Here is an 18,291-nt window from a genome sequence, read left to right as displayed (position 1 = left end):
CACAGTTCATCAAATAAAAATTGATCAGGAGATATGTTATACTGAATATATCTCTGCAGAGTAAACCTTGCCAAAACCCATCAGAGCAGTTTTACAGAACATGGAAATGTGTTAGTATCTCTGAATTTAATATTGCAGACCACGTACCTGTTGACATTCTGTTTTGCAATGATGCTCCAGTTTTGGCTTGTGTAAACAGTGTTGTCATTTTTTTCTTTTTCTTTTTTCATTCAAACCGGTTTCAGTGTTTTTTTCCCATAGTATCCATATCTTTGATACTACTTTGGTGCTCTCTCTTCTCTCAGATAGCGAGTTCACACACACACACACACACACACACACGGTGTCCCTATAGCCCCGCCTCCTCTCACTCACTCACAGTGCTGTCTTCATCTCATTTCTTACGGCTGTGTATAGGCTTTTGCTGCATTATTTTGTTTTGTTTTGCAAATTTATTGCATTTTTAATGTGTGACAATCTCAGAGGCTTTTGATCATGTGCACTACAGCAAGGAGACTATTACTTTCATTGATGTAAACTAGAATCACAGCCTCACGGTTGTATGACTCTGTAAACCCCTCGAGTTGCGCTTACAGTTTACATCCATGTCTGTAAAATTAGGGATGCTTCACACACATCTTTACACAGAAGATCTATACAATCAGCACAGCACCCAAGATCAGTGTCACCAATTCAGTATCTGACCAAATGTTTCCCTTCTGCTGCTGAGATATGACAATGACTAATGGCTAGAAAGTGTTTCTGGGAAACATTATGATGTCACAAATGTCATCACTTCACATTTTATCCTTTAGATTTTTTTGTGAAATGTTGTCATAATTATAAACTCTTGGGTCATGGTGAAAAATGTGTTTTGTGAGGTCACGGTGACCTTGACCTTTCACCTTTGACCACCAAATTCAAATCAATTCGTCCTTGAATCCAAGTGGACGTTTGTGCCAAATTAGAAAAATTCCCCTCAAGGTGTTTTTGAGATACTGCCTCCACAAGTATGGAATGGATGAGGTCACAGTGACCTTAACCTTTCACCACCAAATTCTTGTCAGTTCATCCTTTACTCAAATGCCCCCTGTTCCACCAACATGGAACCAGTTCTGGTTCTTCCACTTAATATTTAACCATTCAGAGCATTTCAAGCAAATATAAATCTTTTCAGAACCTGAAAATATGGTTCTCAGCTGGAACCAAAAAATAGCAGGTTTTTCTTGACCTGAAGTGCAAACCGTGACAACATCAGTGGGCGTGTTATATTCTACAGGCTGGAAAAAGAGGATGTAGGTAACAAATACCAATATGTTTCAAGATACTGCATCAAAATTAGAATAACCAGTATTGTGACAACACCTGTTACAAATCTAGCATACCTCCTTACTTCACAGCGCCATGTGCAGTGTTGCCAACTTGGCAACTTTTATTCCTAGCTTTAGATCATTTTCAAACCCTCTTTTTTTCTAAAAAAAGAATAACCCGCTGCCACCATAACCGCTGCAGGTACAGCGTTTTGAGCTCTCATCACATTATGAGGTGGAGCTCTCAGGATGGCTGCTAACATTTGATTCATGACAGCATCAGCCCAATGTGTTGATTAATGTAACAATATAAAAACAGTAGAATTTTGAGATTAAGACTTCTTGAGCTGTATTCAGGCTTGAACTGGTTAACCACTGATCAATACATCAAAATTATTTTGCCTCAAGGTTTGCTCTGGCCTCTTCTTTAAGTTTGTATTCCACATTTCCATTAAGCAAAATTTTGAAAATGGTTATGCTCACGGTTCACAGATCATGTTTTTATTGTCTGTACCGAGGGTCCATACAGAGTATGGCAAGCGTGCATTTATGTATGCAGCTCCTGCATATGTGGAATCTTCTGCAGAAAGACTTACAGTTGCTCTGACTGGTTCCCCTCGGCTGCTTCAAAGCACTTTTGTAGGATTTTTGTTTGTTTTGGCTTTTCCTAGTCGTAATCTCATTTTGAATTTTTGTATTGATTGTTGTAGAGCTGTATATTTCTATCCTGTATTTTTGTCCTATGTTGTTTGTAACGTATGTTGCTGCCTGTCAAGGCCGAGACATCCTTGAAAAAGAGATGTTAAATGTCAAGAGGTTTCTCTGGTTCAATAAAGGTGAAATAAGATATAAAATAATAATTATTATTAGCTCATTCCATTGAGCTAATTATTATTAGCTCAATGGAATGTACTAAAACTAATGTATACTGCATTTGACACCAAAAGACCATTTATCATTTTGGGAGGATGGATTTTTTCATCTACAGTACAAGTCCCCTTGGCCGATGAGTCAAAAATTATTCTTGAACACAGATTCAGACTGTGCCAAAGTAATAACTAATGCTACAGAATGTTTATCGCTGCAGATATCTGACCACACAACAATATACTGAACATTGTAAAGAATACCATACGTGAGCTCCTCTACTATTTCCTTTCACATGTGCATTTTAGTCAGTCAGTTGTGCTTGCTCTTTAAAAAAACAATAAGCCCAAGTTGCAGTTCAGGAATATCAACAGGTCAGAGTCTTATCCTGGAGGAATATACTACATTACTTACATTTGTGTTATTCATTTATTTGTTTTCATATCAACAATATGCCAGTATTTGACAGCTTTAACTGCAACAGTAGGAATAATGGCCAATGAGCCACCTACAGTTGAATTTTACTTAAGAAAATCCACTCTTAATAAGACAAGTTTTATTCTAACTTCAATACATTTATGATGTTTACAAAGCTGTGTTAAATAATAATTATCTAAATACTGACCAAAACAAGTGGTTATGATTTTGGCAATAATCTAGGAGCCAAAATCTTGTGTCAAAATGCAACCATGCAAAGGAAACCAAACATTGTGCAGAAACTCCTGCTCTGTTGATGAACACTCACTACTTTCTGGGTTTAAATTAAAGCGAAGTAGAAAACACAATTTTAACATGTCCCCTAAATTAATTAGCTGATGGGTATCCACTGATGGCACACTGGCAAGATTTGAGCATCATTTGTGAAAATGATGATGAGGCCAAATAGAGCATGGCACAGTCAGCATTGTTGGTCATCATCATGATTCATTTGACCCTGATAATCACAGAAAATCCTGCCTGCTGTAGATTATCCCAGGCTTCTGATAAGCAATACATAAGGAAAAAAGAAGCTCATCTTATGGAGGCTCAGGTCTAAGAGAAAACGCCATGCTCTTTCCAAACAGTCTCAAGCACAGGCGCATCCCACTGTTTGTGTTTTTCTGTTTGCAGGAAGGATATTACTGCAGAGCTAGAAAGGGAGCTGCTACGCCCCGGTGGAGCGGTGGTTAGAACGAGCTTTTAATCCATGCTGTGGCATCTATTCTCGACAAATCAGAGAGGTAGCTGATATCTGCTACTCTGAAAGGTAGCAAACGACCTTCAAGAAAAACAGAGGGGGAAGCGTTGTGTAAGGTGTCAGCTTGATGACTTTACCTAAAAAAATTTGAATAAAAAAACAGGCCAGAGTGGGGGAGAGGAAATAAATCATCAGAAAGGCGTTGCATCAGGTAAAGGCCACCTTTTCACACTGTCCTTCTCCTTTTTAATCCATATTTTATAGTATCTCATCTATGGTGTACTACATATGCACACACAAACACACAGCCTTCACACTGAGCCCTTTTCTTCATCTTAGCTGTATGGGCCATTGGGTCATCATGTACGTTAATCATGAATGCAGTGTATTTGCTTCTGCCAGTGAGGCCGCTCCACAAGCTGATTTTCTGTGCATGCAGCCACTTTCATGTGGCTAGCTGAACGCACAGTGCTGCTCTCTTATCACTCCATCAGCAGGAAAGATGGATGACACAGCGAGCGAGGGGGACATGCACAACATGCCCCAAAAGGAACGGCTAGCTCAGTAAACAAGCGCAGACCCCCATGACCCGGTACAGCGTGATTTCACCAGATGACAAAGACAGAAATGACCTATAACAAGTTTAATGGATTTCACACCCACTCTGAAGAAGAAAAAGACACACATAAGTCCATAAATAAATAATAATGGTGATCTGTGTGATCTATGTAAACTAGTGGGGAGTGTATGAGGGGTGAGATGTGACCAAGCTTTGCGGTTTTCTGAGCTGAGACACAGAAGCTAATCCTCTCAGAAAAAGAGAAAGGAAGCTAACCCTGATGCAGCCCAAGCCCTTTTCCAGTTTGTCATTCCGCACTTCAAAGCATACATGATGAAATCCCCCAAGGTATTATAAGAGCTCTGGCATAGCAGCCATCCTCAACCCTGTCCTAGCCTAATGCCTCATAAACGGAGTCTGGAAACATGTCCCTTTACTATTTCGAAAGTCTTTGTAGCCTCGGATCTTTAAGAACCTTTTAGAGTTGCAGAGGAAGAGGTGCTTTCCTACTGGAGGAGATGTGAGGAGTTTGTGAATCATTACGCGGCCGAAGGATTCCTGTCCCCCCGCACCGTAAAATACTGCACATACAGTATGAACATGCACCTTTTAGAGAATGTTTAGATCAGGACAGGGACCAGACATTGATCTTCTTCAAAGCTTTGCTGAATGAGCGCTTATACAGAAAGACAGCGCACAAGAAAATATGTGTCCTAGATAGAGATAGGCACGTAATTTAAGCCCTTCAGTTCCATTCAGTGAAACCATCGAATGCCACTTGTTATACAGCTTGCTGTGCTGTCTGATCATTCGGTTTCATAAATACATCCATTATTGGTCTCAAGACTTCACACTAACACAGTCTGCTGGACAGAACTTAAAGAAACAGCTGAGACGCGGGTGCAAACAGTCAAACGGAGGAACAGATGAGAGGAACGGCTTAGTTAAGTTCTAAGATTGCAAATGAATATCATTACAATCCATGCCAACAAAATGCCTCTGTTAGTTTGTAGTGCAAGACAGAAAATATTCTTAGATTTGGCTGCTACTTCTAGGACAGGGAGTTTCAAAATGAAAAGCTAAGTGTTCATTTTTGGACTTAAACTAAATGATATTTTTATTGTGAATGAAATGTCAGAAAATAATGAAAAAGTAAACATGGCAGATTACCAGAGCCCAAGGTCTGATCTTCAAATTGCTTGTTTTGTTCAACCTGTAGCCTGAAACAATTATCCAGTAAATACTCAGATTTTAAAAAGGTGGAACTAGTTAAAATTTGGCAATTTTCATTTACAAATGACTCAAACAATTAGTCCATTGGCAAAATAGTGGACGACAAAGGCCCTGTTTCCACCTGGTGTTAACATACCAGGTGCTTGGGCAATGGGATCACAAGTGGACAGCTAAGTACAGGTGTGAATGCAGCCAATGTCCATCAATGCCTCGAGATTTGATTGTTTAGCCCAGACTCTGAGTGGTCTGGGCCACATATGGCCACATTCTTTCAACAGTGTGTTCACTATTGTGTCCTGGGCAAGATGAAGAACTGCTTACTCACCTATCCTTGCTTATCTGACTCAAACTTTCTGTTGCTGCTGTTACAACATGTGTCTTTAACAAGGGGTCCATGACGGTGGTTCCCAACTTGTGGTCAATTCTGAATGGACCGAAAGTGACTGGCAAACATATCAAGTTTCTAAAAAAAAGTGAAGTACAGTGAATTTCTGACACATTTAAAGTGCAGTTTCCTACTGTACAGTGAGTAACTAAGAGACAGCTACTTGACAGAGACAGCAAACTAGCTTGAAGACGTGGCCAAACGCAAGTATGACGCTGAATATGTTAAACTGTGTGGACCTTGAACTAAGGAGAAATCTGGACCCTTGGGTTGGACCAGTTGGGAACCACTGCTCTAGACAGTCCTCAGAGTTACTGCAGTTCTTTTTCCTGAAAATTTTTATATGTATGAAAGTGCACATTAATATGAATCCAACATATTTTGCCTTTAGCGACAATGGATCTTTGTGAAAGTGGAGCTTCCTCCCTCACCTACGTGAAAAGCAAACACAGTTCAAGACTGCAGTCTGACGCTGACATGTCCCTTCTGCCTGGCAACCTTCATTCCGCCCAGTTTGATATCAGACTCAGTTCTATACAATAAATGTAGTAGATGGTCCTTGCTCCGTCTCTCTTTTAGCCAATGGGTCCTTGTCCTGAAAAACACTTAAGACCCTAGCATTACAAAATATAGACGTAGGGCTAAAGGAACGTCCCCCCAGGCCAGCGAAACACGGCTTTAAGTGTCTGTGTAGCACAACAAACTTCTCACCAATTACCAACAACAACTCATTCAGTCTTTGCAAATGGACATGACGTACGTGTTTATTTGCATATACAGCAGGGAAGTGAGATCCGATCACATGTGATCACTCGAGATGAATATGGGGACACATTCTAATGTCAGGAGTGAACAGACAGACATGAAATTTTGTTTTATGATCTGACCACCCAAGACATATGTTAATACCAGGTCTGAGCAGGATTTTTCTTGCTGTCAATTGTCCAAATCAAACATTTTAAAAAATATTTCAGCACTGGTTCATTTTGGCACAGTGCTAGCATCACATACTAGTACTTGCTAAATGTGATTTCTGTATAAAATTTCAGTCAAAGATTCAGTCAAAGTCTGAGCTGATATTTCATCCATTCATCTTTAATAATTAAAGGGAAAAAACTGACACTATGCACCAACATAGCACTTGTGCAGAAAATGGTATGACATGTTCCATTTAACAGCTGATTCTCCTGGTTCAGCTGTTACCCTTTCTGCTATAGTATCTCCTATTAATCCCTTAACCCAACTACCTCACACCCTCCCTTTGGGCCAACTGCCAAACCCGCTCTGTTTCATCTTTCAAAATGGCAGAGAGGGCAACGAAACGGAGCGTGCACGGACTCTTTAAACAACAAGGACCATCAGAATGTGGTTTGTCTATTAACCAAGATAACATCTGATTTTGTGTGTGTGTGTGTGAGACAGAGAGAGAGAGAGAGAGAGAGAGAAAGAGAGGGAGAAAATGAAAGAGATAAATTGAGAGGAGTCAGTCTGCCCCCGCTGTTCTCACTCAGCAGACTTGCGATAAGGTTTATCTCCGGTGCCTAACGAGTTCGCCCAGTAGCCCTCTCCAGCTTCCATCGAGTGGACCGGGGCGCACAGAGCTGCACACAGCCAGCAGTGGGTTGAGCTCCCTTAGGTGACCTGTGCGTGTTGTTCATGCTACGCTGCTTTAGAACTTTATTTTCTGTAGGAAATGGCTTCAGCCCCTTCGGCCACATCTCTTTTAATCTGGGATTTCTTTTTTTTTGCCTCCTTTTCTTCATCCTTTCTACTCACTGTAACTCAGACTGCCAAGAGAAGCTGCAAGAGCTGGAGAAAGAGATGCTGCGGAGCTTTGGCACAGAGAGGCGTGTGTGTCCCAGAGGCAGTGGCTGAGGCAAAGATGGAGACACAGAGAGGGAGAGGGGGGCTGCTGCTGAGTTAAGCCCCTAATCACAGTCTGCTCTGCATGAAGGACTTAAAGTCACTCCATTTAATGCTACCTTCTCTTTAGTCAAAAAAGGGAAAGAAATACTACTGCTTACCTCTTCAGCTTTCTGATACCTAGGCCTCCATTCCTATCACATAGCCATTCTTGTGATGCACAGAAGTGCACGGTCAAACACATACAGAGAAAGATGCAACTCAAGCACAAACACTGATGCAGGAAAACTAACATCGACATGCATACACAGCAATGCCAGCACCAATGTTTCCCTTTCTAAGATCCCACTTTAATAACATGAGCGACAATCACAGGTCTTTACAGCAAAATGAAATTAATATGAAAACACACATGCTGTCAGAAAATGAAGCCACTTGAAACAATTTCATGGTAAACCACTCTCGTGACTGACGTGGCGGCCATGCCCTTCACTGGCGTGCTCAGGTGCTTCATTTGTTTGTGCGAGAAGTGGAGAATATGAGCACATCCTCAGAGACCACGGGGTCCCACTGGCTCAAAATACATTAATTGACTTGGCTCCGCTTCCAGCCAGGTGTAACACACTTTGGCAGACTACTCCGGAACGTCGGCGAGATCTTTTGGGAAATCCCCCCTACCGTGTCAAAGCTACATTTCTCGCACTTCCAGCTGCTGTTTCACCTCACTTTCCTATCTCGTCCGCGTGGCTAGCAGACTATGGGTTGGCGTATAGGTCTTAATCTAATGTTGGAACATTGATTTATGCTTGGGTGTCCCACAGCCATTAAGATAATTGCATGATCACTTTATAACATCCTCCCCTGGTGGCCATGGTAATTTGGCTCCCCCCACCACCCACCTTGCTCAGTCAGACCCGTAACCACATTACAGCCATAGAAAATGTGGTTGGAAATATCATCTTTCAGCCCCTGCAAATTGATTTTATACCATTTCCACTGACTTCTAAAACCCTTTTACTCTATCTCTCACCTGTGCTGACCATTTGATCTATTGGAGGCTTCTAGGTCTTAACAGCTTGTATTGATCGAAATTCTTTAGCTGGTTTCTTAAGGGGATGCTCTCGTGTCACCTTGTAATTCCACCAGTCCAGGTATTTCTGAGTGAGATCATCACTGAGACAATGTATTTTTAGCTGTTAGAGGGCGAGACAAGTGGGCTTTGATTGCCTTCAATGGGAAACGACTGTGTAAAATGGCACTATGATCTCTTTCGACAGAATCTTTATTAAAATAAAGATTCCAGCAGTACTATGGACTAATGGCTGCTTAAGAGGAGAACTTAGCGTCAGTGAAAGTCAAATCGCTTTGACGGATTGAGCCAAAGGGAAGCACTTTGCTTCCTGAGTATCAACACTCAGCTCAGCTCAGATAAGATGCAGTGATTTGAAACTTCAATCTGACAGCAGCAGTTAGTTGATCCAGCTAAAAATGTCATTTATTCAATCATTTATTCTGAAATTCTTCATCAGTTATTATTAGTAATGGTATTACTGTTGAACATTCAATTTTATTACACTGATAGGAGCGGAAGTATTAAGGAACAGAATACCTTCATACAGTATTATGCTAGGTGCTTCGCCAGTGCTTCACCATTTTAAGTCACAAATCAACATACACCTTATTTTCATATTAGTATTTTTAACTTGTTTGTTAAGTATTTAATTTGTTTTCTCCATTTCATGTATTATTTTATCGCGTGACCAGATAGAGTTGGGCGATATGACAATATGTACCAGGAGATGTTATAGATTAAAATTTTCCATACAGTTTACACCGAGGTCAAGCTGCAGTCTTCCAGAGTTAACTGTTACATCAGCTATACCAGCTGAGCTGCACTGACCATCAATAGTGAATGAGACAAGTGTGAAAAGTTCAAACATTTTAAAGGAGATGTATACAACATTCAGAGCAAATCTATGATTCAGAGTCTGAGCCAGGATGGTCTGCACGTGCCTCTCAACATGGAGGTGGATGAAGCAGGGGCTAACAAGATCACGATCAAGATCAAGATTAACTTTATTGTCCCATTGTGTGAAATTTGTCTCAGGCCCTACACCTCTGCTGCAGCCATAGAAATACAGCATACAACATATTAGATATTACAAATCAACATTATACCCAACGTAGCAATAAGAAACACAAAAAGATAAATTCATAAATAACAACATATGCTGGAAATGCCTCTATAAAAAAAGACAGCAAATGATGCTAACAGCAGCAACAGTGCTGACAGACTTAACATTGTTAACGTGGTGGGAAAACGGAGGGTACAGTAAGTGCTTCACTTTCATGATGACGCTGTTGTCATTATAAGCGGAAGCTGGCGGTAACCATTGTATGAACACAGTGTAGCGGTGATTAGCTAGCCAAACACGACTCACATGCTACCACTACATCAGAGAGGAAAGCTTGGATTACAACACACACAGACGGAGCGTGACTTGATCCTCCTTTCAGGACGCCATTACTCCAGTATATCGTTACATAGCAAATAGTGGTTTACTGCTTTATTAATGTTCTAAATGTTGTTTTGTTCTGATGTTAATTATTCATAATGATCCATATAAAAGACATTTGGTCAAAGTAAAACACAGGCTTTCTTCACAGTAACAATTTTGTCCTCCACAGCAGGTTAATACAAGCACTGTGAGCTGTTAGGCTGCAGCTAAGAAAGTTTGCACATTGGCACAATGCTGGTATACTCCAGACTCTAGCCTAGGGCTTGCTGGCCCTGTTCTGGAGCGGGGTTGGCCTCAAGATTGTGAGGTTATCCCCTGAAAATTAAAGTTGCCAGTGTGCAACAGAGCTAATGAAAGTTGTGTCACACTTTTGTTGTCCTATCACATGACTTCTTCATAATGTCATCAGTACATGCCTGCTTCACGTTTATATTGTGATCATGGTAACTTCTGACAGAAACTGGAGGTAGCTAACAAGCTAGCTAACTTAAAACATGTCCCGAAACACTTGAAGATAAAACAACAATGTCTTCTTATCAATCACTCTTTTCTCCACTTTCCTCTCTGTTTTTGATGTTTCAGCATCGCTCTCATAAAGCTCTGCTAATGGCAACATTTTAAAATTGCTACTTGCTGTTAAAGAGTGGTCACATGTCATTGTTGAATGTTAACGTAATTCATTATGTTCCAGCAGACATTCAAGCCAGCGCTAGCAGAGGTGCAGTGTGAATAGTACAGTATAGCCCTGGGCTTAGGTTAACCCTGAGTTAACAATGTGTGTGTGAACAGTGGTCAAGTTAGCCTAAGGCTATTCTTAGCCCAGGGCTGAAGTTATGAAAAGCACTACATATTCAAAACAGTAAACAGTTGTTTGCTGCTATGTTTATGTTCTGAATGTCGTATAAAGAACCCTGGGGTACATTACTGCACTAATTTTATTAACACATGCAACATGAAAATTAAACGACACTGAACTTCAAATTTTTGTCCTTTTAAAACATGTACTTAATGTTAATTAGGTACATGTACTGGACTGAGAGTTAAATTAATTTAATATTTTAATACTTGAATACATGGTTAAACCTGCTTACCTTTCTCTCGGGTGACTTTGTAGCAAAGACAGGCATGTGACAGGCAAGCAACGGACACCAAAACGGGGCCATAGTCTTCCCTTCGTCGTCTCCACATAACCAGCCTGGTGAGTTCTCCTGCCCTGAAACAGAACAAAAGGAGACTTTTTATTTCTTCTCATAAAGATGAGACTAATGTTGTTGTAGCTTACCAACTTATTTTGTTGTTGTACTTATTGACATCATGTATCTGACGCTAAGTGAGCCAAGCTGTGACCTTTCCTTCGAGCTATGTCAAAACCACACGAATAATCAGAGAAACATTTCACTGCCTCATGTATGTGTTAAGACTGATGCTACTAGCCGGTGAATGAAATAATCAGCCAGAGGCTTATTCCCTGTTGTTGGAGGCGAGGCCAGGTACTGCCAACACAAGGCCTCAACAGTGATTAGACCTGCACTTAATCAACGGTGAGAGTCAGTCCCAGCAGGAAAAATGCAACTGCTGGATTTGAGTTATAATAATGGATTTGCCTGGCGTGTGCGCCATCTCCACGCTCATAGCTCTGAGCCTTCCAACAGGTGCACCTCTGACAAGGCGCCGGGCAAATCTGCCAAAGTGCTCCCATTATGTAATTTTGTAATCATAAATTTCAATTTACAGAAACTAAATTGTGCATGAAATTTAACAGCTTGCTAAAATTTGCTTCCTGGTTAGTTACCATACGTTACCTTGGAATAAGCTACACTTTATATCTGTTGTCTGGCATTGTCACAGATGCATCAGACTCATTTGCAGCAGTAAAAGCGGATGGCAGAGTTTGTTTGATAAGGGTGTGCTTACTCTTTCTGTGGCAAACAGGTAGAGAGAGCAGCACCTAAGGGCCAATTAGATGAGCAGGCACTGACAGCAACAAGGCTGTAAAATGGGTTTTATTTCTCTGTTTTGGCCACACGGACACATGACGTGTCAGGACAAACCTTACAGATGTTAAAGGGACAGTTCACCCTCACATCAAAATTTCATATTTTCCCTCTTACCTGTTGTGCTATTTATCAGTCTAGATTGTTTTGGTGTGAGTTCCCGATTGTTGGAGATATCAGCTGTGGAGATGTCTGCCTTCTCTCCAGTATAATGGAACCAGATGGCACTCAGCTTGTGGTGCTCATAGTGCCAAAAAAATATATATATATTTGAAAAATGTCTCTTTCCAGAAATCATGACCTGAAGATAATCCACAGACCTTGTTGTAAGCACTTTCATGTCAGAACTATTTTAATTCTACCAAACTACAACTGTCAACCATATCACAGCATGGAAGGAAGTCTGCATCTACTCATGGATGAGAGGCTCGTGACAGCGCAAGATGTCAACATTAATGGCGTCCACTTTTGCTGAGCAGTAAAGCTCAGTTCAGACTGACGATTCGCGACAAGACGAAACTGTTTCAGAACCGTTCAGAGAAACGTTGCAGCCGTGTAAGCTGGCCGTCTGAGCTCAACTGGCTAATGGTGTCACCTGCAACTCAGCTGGTCAAGATGCTGGCGGCTGGTTCTAGAACATAAAGCTCGTCACCAGTTTCAACAGCCAGCCTGCTCGGAGTGAAGCCCGTTGGTCAAGTCAAAATGACTGCAGTCGGTGTGTTCGTTTGCTGCAGCCGGTGCTCCGTCCTCACGTGTGCCGGTGTCGGACAGTAGGTCGCTGCTGCTGCTCGCTGTACTGTATGTGTTTATGCCTCCACACCCAAATTCTCATTGACTAACCGGTGCTGCTTACTTATATTATTGTGGCATATTTATTATGAATATGTCTAAAAAAGCTGGAAATCAGAACGAAAGTACAGAGTTGTTGCATAGACACCATCTCATCTAGTTGCATTGGTGTGAACCTGCAGGTTTTTAGAATATTGCAGAACGGCGCATTGCAAGTCTCCTCGCAAATCTTCTGTCTGAACTGGGCTTAACGCTAGCTACCTCAGTGGTGCTAGGCGAGCTAGCAGTAGATGCATGCTTCCTTCTGCACAGTGATATGGTTGGCAGGTGTAGTTTGGAAGAAAGAAAATAGTTCCTACACAACAAGGTCTGTGGATTATCTTGAGTATCCGGGTCATGATTTCTGGGAAGAGACACTGCTGTTGAATTTTTCAAATGCATTTTTTGGCAAGCTGAGTGCCATCTAGTGTCATCAATATTGGATAGAAGGCAGACATCTCTGACACTAGCTTTTATTTTCATCATGTACTCATCCTTATAAGAACAATGAAAAATATTTAACTACTCTTTTTTAAAAAACAACAACCTGTAAGTTGCTCCTGCTGAAATTACTGAACTAACATAAATGTGACATCACTCTTGACAGCTTGCAAACGGGAGATCACAGCAGAGTAGTCCTCTTCACATTCACAGCTTGACTACATCTGAATAAATGACAAAACGTATTTATTCAGAACACGACGATAAAAGAGAGATCAAGGACAGGATTGAACAGCTCTGTGTAAGTGTGCTACATCTTTTCATATATGAAAGATAGATCTTTCATCCTGTGTTTGTGTGTTTGTGTGCTTGTTTGCCATTGGATTTTTCATACTTCCTTCTTCAAATCTTTTGAGCACAACAAACGGTGTTTTGTTCACCTCTATTGTAACAGTAACAGTAAAAATCTCAAAAGACCTGTGAATAAAACAGAAACTATCTACATGGCTGTGCAACTCTGAGGTCAAGGTATAAGATATAACAAAGTGATTTATACTGACAATAGAGAGCAAACTACATATGACAAATTCTGTTTTTATGCTTTTACCTTTTCACACTGCTTTCTTTTTTAGGAGCCATTCATTTAATCTGATGATGCTTTATGTCAAATATGAATACTACGGCTTCATCTCTTGTACAACATTGTGACTACTGCTACAGACAAGGTTACTGCTAAGAATGGGGGAGACAATTATAAGTTTTTAAATCATTCAGTCATTTATATCTACAGTCATCTTGAGTTGTGGAGTCTTCTTTAATAATTCATATTTTTGGGAGGGGGTTGGCCTGTGGGCTGACTTTCCCTCCGCAAGCCCCTGCCAGGATACAGAGAGGTGTGAGGTCACTTATTAAAAGGCTTTAATTGAGGGCAGATTGCTGCAGGTGGGGCAGCAGGTCCAGTGGTTTCTTTTACCCCAGAGTAATCATCAATTTTCTTCAGCTAATTATTAGATTAGCATAAATAATGTTCCGTTTGGGTGTGCTGACTTCTCTTCTCTTACTGAATGTGTCAGCCGGTAAAAATTAGTCGAGTTGATTTAAAACAGACACACACACACACACACACACACACACACACACACACAGATGGAAAGACAGAAAAAGAGATTGTGATACACACTAAAAGATGGGGAGAGAAAAGTTGATGTACGGGAACAGAAATTAGCCTTAACCTTCAGTCTTTGCCATGTCGTAATGATGATGAATAACGGTGAACAAATGATAAGCACAGACCTAAATCGAAAACGGCACCAAATAGGGACACGCAGGCCACTCACCTCAACACTCACACCCTCTTTCTCTCACTCACACACACACAACTACACTTCTGCACTTCTTCATTTACAAATTAATTTCATCAAAGCGACCTCTAAATGCAGGAAAACACAACACTTGAGACTTGCTCTGCCGTTGTCAAAAAATACAAATAATAATTAAAAATCTGATTTTTTTAAGTCATAAATTGTGGGAAGTAACCATGAAAACACCTTGATATTTATTATGTTTACTCAGGCATGCAGGCTCATCTTTTCCTTGAAATACTGCCTGAATACACATTCATTAATTTTTAAAGTATACATAAAAACAGCGGAAAATAAATATCACTGAGAAAACTCTATTTTTTGTCTCATATGTTTATTCTGTGCTTCCCCTGGTACATTGCCCTGAGAATTGTACCTCATACTACATTGATATTACGTTAAATTTACTATAAATAGGACCGACCAACCGAGAAGAAGGAAAAAAAATACCAATGTCAGCCTCCTAATGGTGATTACAAGTAGGGGCCTTGGACATGCAAGGCACTGTGGCTCCCAATATATACCAATTAGTGTCAAATAGCAGAAGTGTGTCGACACAGAAAGCAAACTGCAGCAAAGCCACTAATGCCAGCAGTCAGAAATAATACACATCAAAACATGTGTTATATTACTACTAATACAATAAACTGGTTATTTCGCATATAGGTAGTCAGTTAGTTAAATGTTAAAGGTTGGAATATGAATATGTCAACTTAATTATTAAAAACAAAGTATTCACTGCCTGCAGTGTACATAGGCCTAATTTCATTCATAAGCAGCTGTGTCAATACAAAATCACTCAGTATGGTTGTTAATCTGCTGTAGGAAAACAGCAAAGCAAAGTGAGCATGTGCATACAGCGTACAGATAAACATCTTAAACAAATATAAGATCAATGTGATTTGAGCTTCATGACAGAAGAGCTTTAGGAAATTACATCAAAACTCGCTCAGGGATATGTGGGAGAAACATAATGCCTACGCAATGCATGCCAAAGTAGATTCCCTGATTGCCTGAAAATGAAACAGCAGACCACAGATATAATATATTCTCCATAACCTCATACAAAACATGGTCAGAAAACAGACCAAATACTGTGATTTCACTGATTAAAAACAAATAAATTTGACTGCATTTGACACAAGACTCTTCTTCTGGTGTCAGAGGCACACTCACTGAGACCATCACTGAAGCAATCCATAACTAAAATCAATACTGCATTAAACTTGCAATAAACCAACAAAATTATTTGGTAAATCAGAGGCATGAGGCAAGGATGCAGTCTGAGCCCTGCATTATTGAAAAAGAGATTCTTAATCTCAATGGGACGCTCCTTGGTACAAAAAAAGGTTAAATTTGAAAAAGAAATAAAATTATTTAACATCTTTTGCAATCATATGCACCACTTGAGCTCCAGGAATTGTCTCCTACAGCATACAGACATTATTAAACTACTCTCCACAGCAAAAGAACTGCATTATACACCTGTAAATATCAATAGCAAAACAAGGACGGAGTAACTGTTCTTCAGAGGAGATCCAGGGGTCAGAGATGCAGCTGTCACTTTACTCACACTCTACTCACACACACTCACACTGTCACTCACACTCACCAGCAGCTTGGCCTGACCATAAGCTCATCGGGATGATGTGACACTGCAATAAAGGGCCAAGCTGAAAAGGCGTGCATGCTGAGGCATATGTTAAGATTACCTTGCCTGGATGCAACAATTCCTATAGCATTGGCAAAGTTTAAAGGGAGGAGAGCTGTCGACTTTTACAGGGCAAGTTGCCACCTGTCTGGGCAGCAATTGTCTGAGATAAAATAACAAGAGCTATGCCTGTACTTTCATGCTGTGTTCATGCTACAAGCGATACAGTAACAGGCTACGAGTCATTTTCATTAGTAAATGGTTAACATGAAGCTACGAACTGATGCTTGACACTTGTCGCTGCTTGATAGGCGTGACATCTTCAAATCAAACTTTAGCTGGCCTCAGCTTTTTCCAATGACCCAGTGAAGCTCTCTGTGTATTGCTGTGCGCATGGGGCAGCAAATTATGATGTTAAAATTGGGCTCAGACATTGATCAGAAGCACAGATTTATTTTGACCAAATGCAAATTTCAGATGGCGTTCAGTTGAGATGCTCTGATGCAAGTAGCAGACACACCCAGTCTGAGCAACGCTTCAGCGGCCACTTGGCAATACTGTAGCTGGCCATGCTGTTGGTTTGTTGCTCGTAGTGTGAACACAACATTAGAGCTACATTAGTTACATCCACATCTAACTTCTATTTCCAGTGTTTACTAGAATTAGAATATTATATTAAACCTGGATCTGCAGTTGCTACATGATGCACTGTATGTATGACTGCTGACTGCTAGACTGGTGTGATGATTCCCAACCAGGGGTACCTTTACCCCAGAGGGTACTTCTGCAGTTGCCAGGGGGTATGTGGAAAGATTGCGGAGAGGTTCAGCTAGTTTAAAGAATGGAAACTGAGAAGTGGAAAACAAACAAACGAACAAAAAGAAACCAACAAGAGTCTGTCTTGTGGCAAGATCACTTCAGCTGTGATACAGCAAGCCACAACTGTCAGCCAGACCATTTGCCCTGCAGGTCCCTTTCCTACCTCCTATCCTGCGACTTCCTGTTGACATACTTGAAGCCCGCCCAACGTGGCAGAGCAAATAGTGGTCCCTTCCCTTCCCTTCTAGCCTGCTACCTCCTGTTCACAAGCTCAAAGCCTACCCAACGTGGTGGGGCAAATGGTCCCTTCCCTACCTCCTATCCTGCTACTTCCTGTTCACATGCCCAAAGCCCACAAAAAATGGTCACTTCCCTGCCTCCTTTTCCGCTACTTCCTGTTAACATACACTGCGTTCCAAATTATTATGCAAATTATATTTTTCTCTGATTTTCCTAAATAGTTGATGCAAATGACAGTCAGCATAATTTTCAAGTCATCAGCTGTTAAAGTTTAATTCAAATGTTATTGAACAAACCTCCCAATTAAAACAGTATTTTTTAAAAAAATAAAAAACTTAAAATGCACTGTTCCAAATTATTATGCACAACAGAGTTTCAAGACATTTTATAGGTTGTAAAGAACTGAAAATAGTCATTTGTTGAATATGCAGCATTAGGAGGTCATATTTACTGAAATCAAAAGCTATTTCAATCAAAAACATCTTAACAGGTCAAGTTACATTTTAACACAGGACCCCTTATTTGATAGCAGCTTCACAATTCTTGTATCCATTGAACTTGCGAGTTTTTGGAGAGTTTCTGCTTGAATTTCTTTGCAGGATGTCAGAATAGCCTCCCAGAGCTGCTGTTTGGATGTGAACTGCCTCCCACCCTCAAAGATCTTGTGCTTGAGGATGCTCCAAAGGTTCTCAATAGGGTTGAGGTCAGGGGAGGATGGGGGCCACACCATTAGTTTCTCTCCTTTTATGCCCATAGCAGCCAATGATGCAGAGGTATTCCTTGCAGCATGAGATGATGCATTGTCGTGCATGAAGATGATTTTGTTTCGGAAAGCATGGTTCTTCTTTTTGTACCATGGAAGAAAGTGGTCAGTCAGAAACTCCACATATTTTGCAGAGGTCATTTTCACACCTTCAGGGACCCTAAAGGGGCCAACCAGCTCTCTCCCCATGATTCCGGCCCAAAACATGACTCCGCCACCTCCTTGCTGACGTCGCAGCCTTGTTGGGACATGGTGGCCATCCACCAACCATCCACTACTCC

The 18,291-nt window shown here is 40.8% G+C and overlaps 1 protein-coding gene across 3 annotated transcripts in view; it reads right to left on the bottom strand.

Moving 5' to 3' along the window:
* The window catches only part of arhgef10la (Rho guanine nucleotide exchange factor (GEF) 10-like a), a 169,075-nt gene that overhangs the window by 54,615 nt on the left and 96,169 nt on the right, over positions 1-18,291 (bottom strand). For all 3 annotated transcript variants that reach the window (XM_049572451.1, XM_049572466.1, XM_049572460.1), the window contains one exon: positions 11,005-11,126. In XM_049572451.1, the coding sequence (XP_049428408.1) occupies positions 11,005-11,126 (122 nt within the window). The remainder of the gene's footprint in view (positions 1-11,004; positions 11,127-18,291) is intronic.

The sequence above is a fragment of the Epinephelus fuscoguttatus genome, linkage group LG1 (genome assembly GCF_011397635.1).
Source record: "Epinephelus fuscoguttatus linkage group LG1, E.fuscoguttatus.final_Chr_v1".
NCBI lineage: Eukaryota > Metazoa > Chordata > Actinopteri > Perciformes > Serranidae > Epinephelus > Epinephelus fuscoguttatus.
This window is presented reverse-complemented; position numbering and strand designations above follow the sequence as displayed.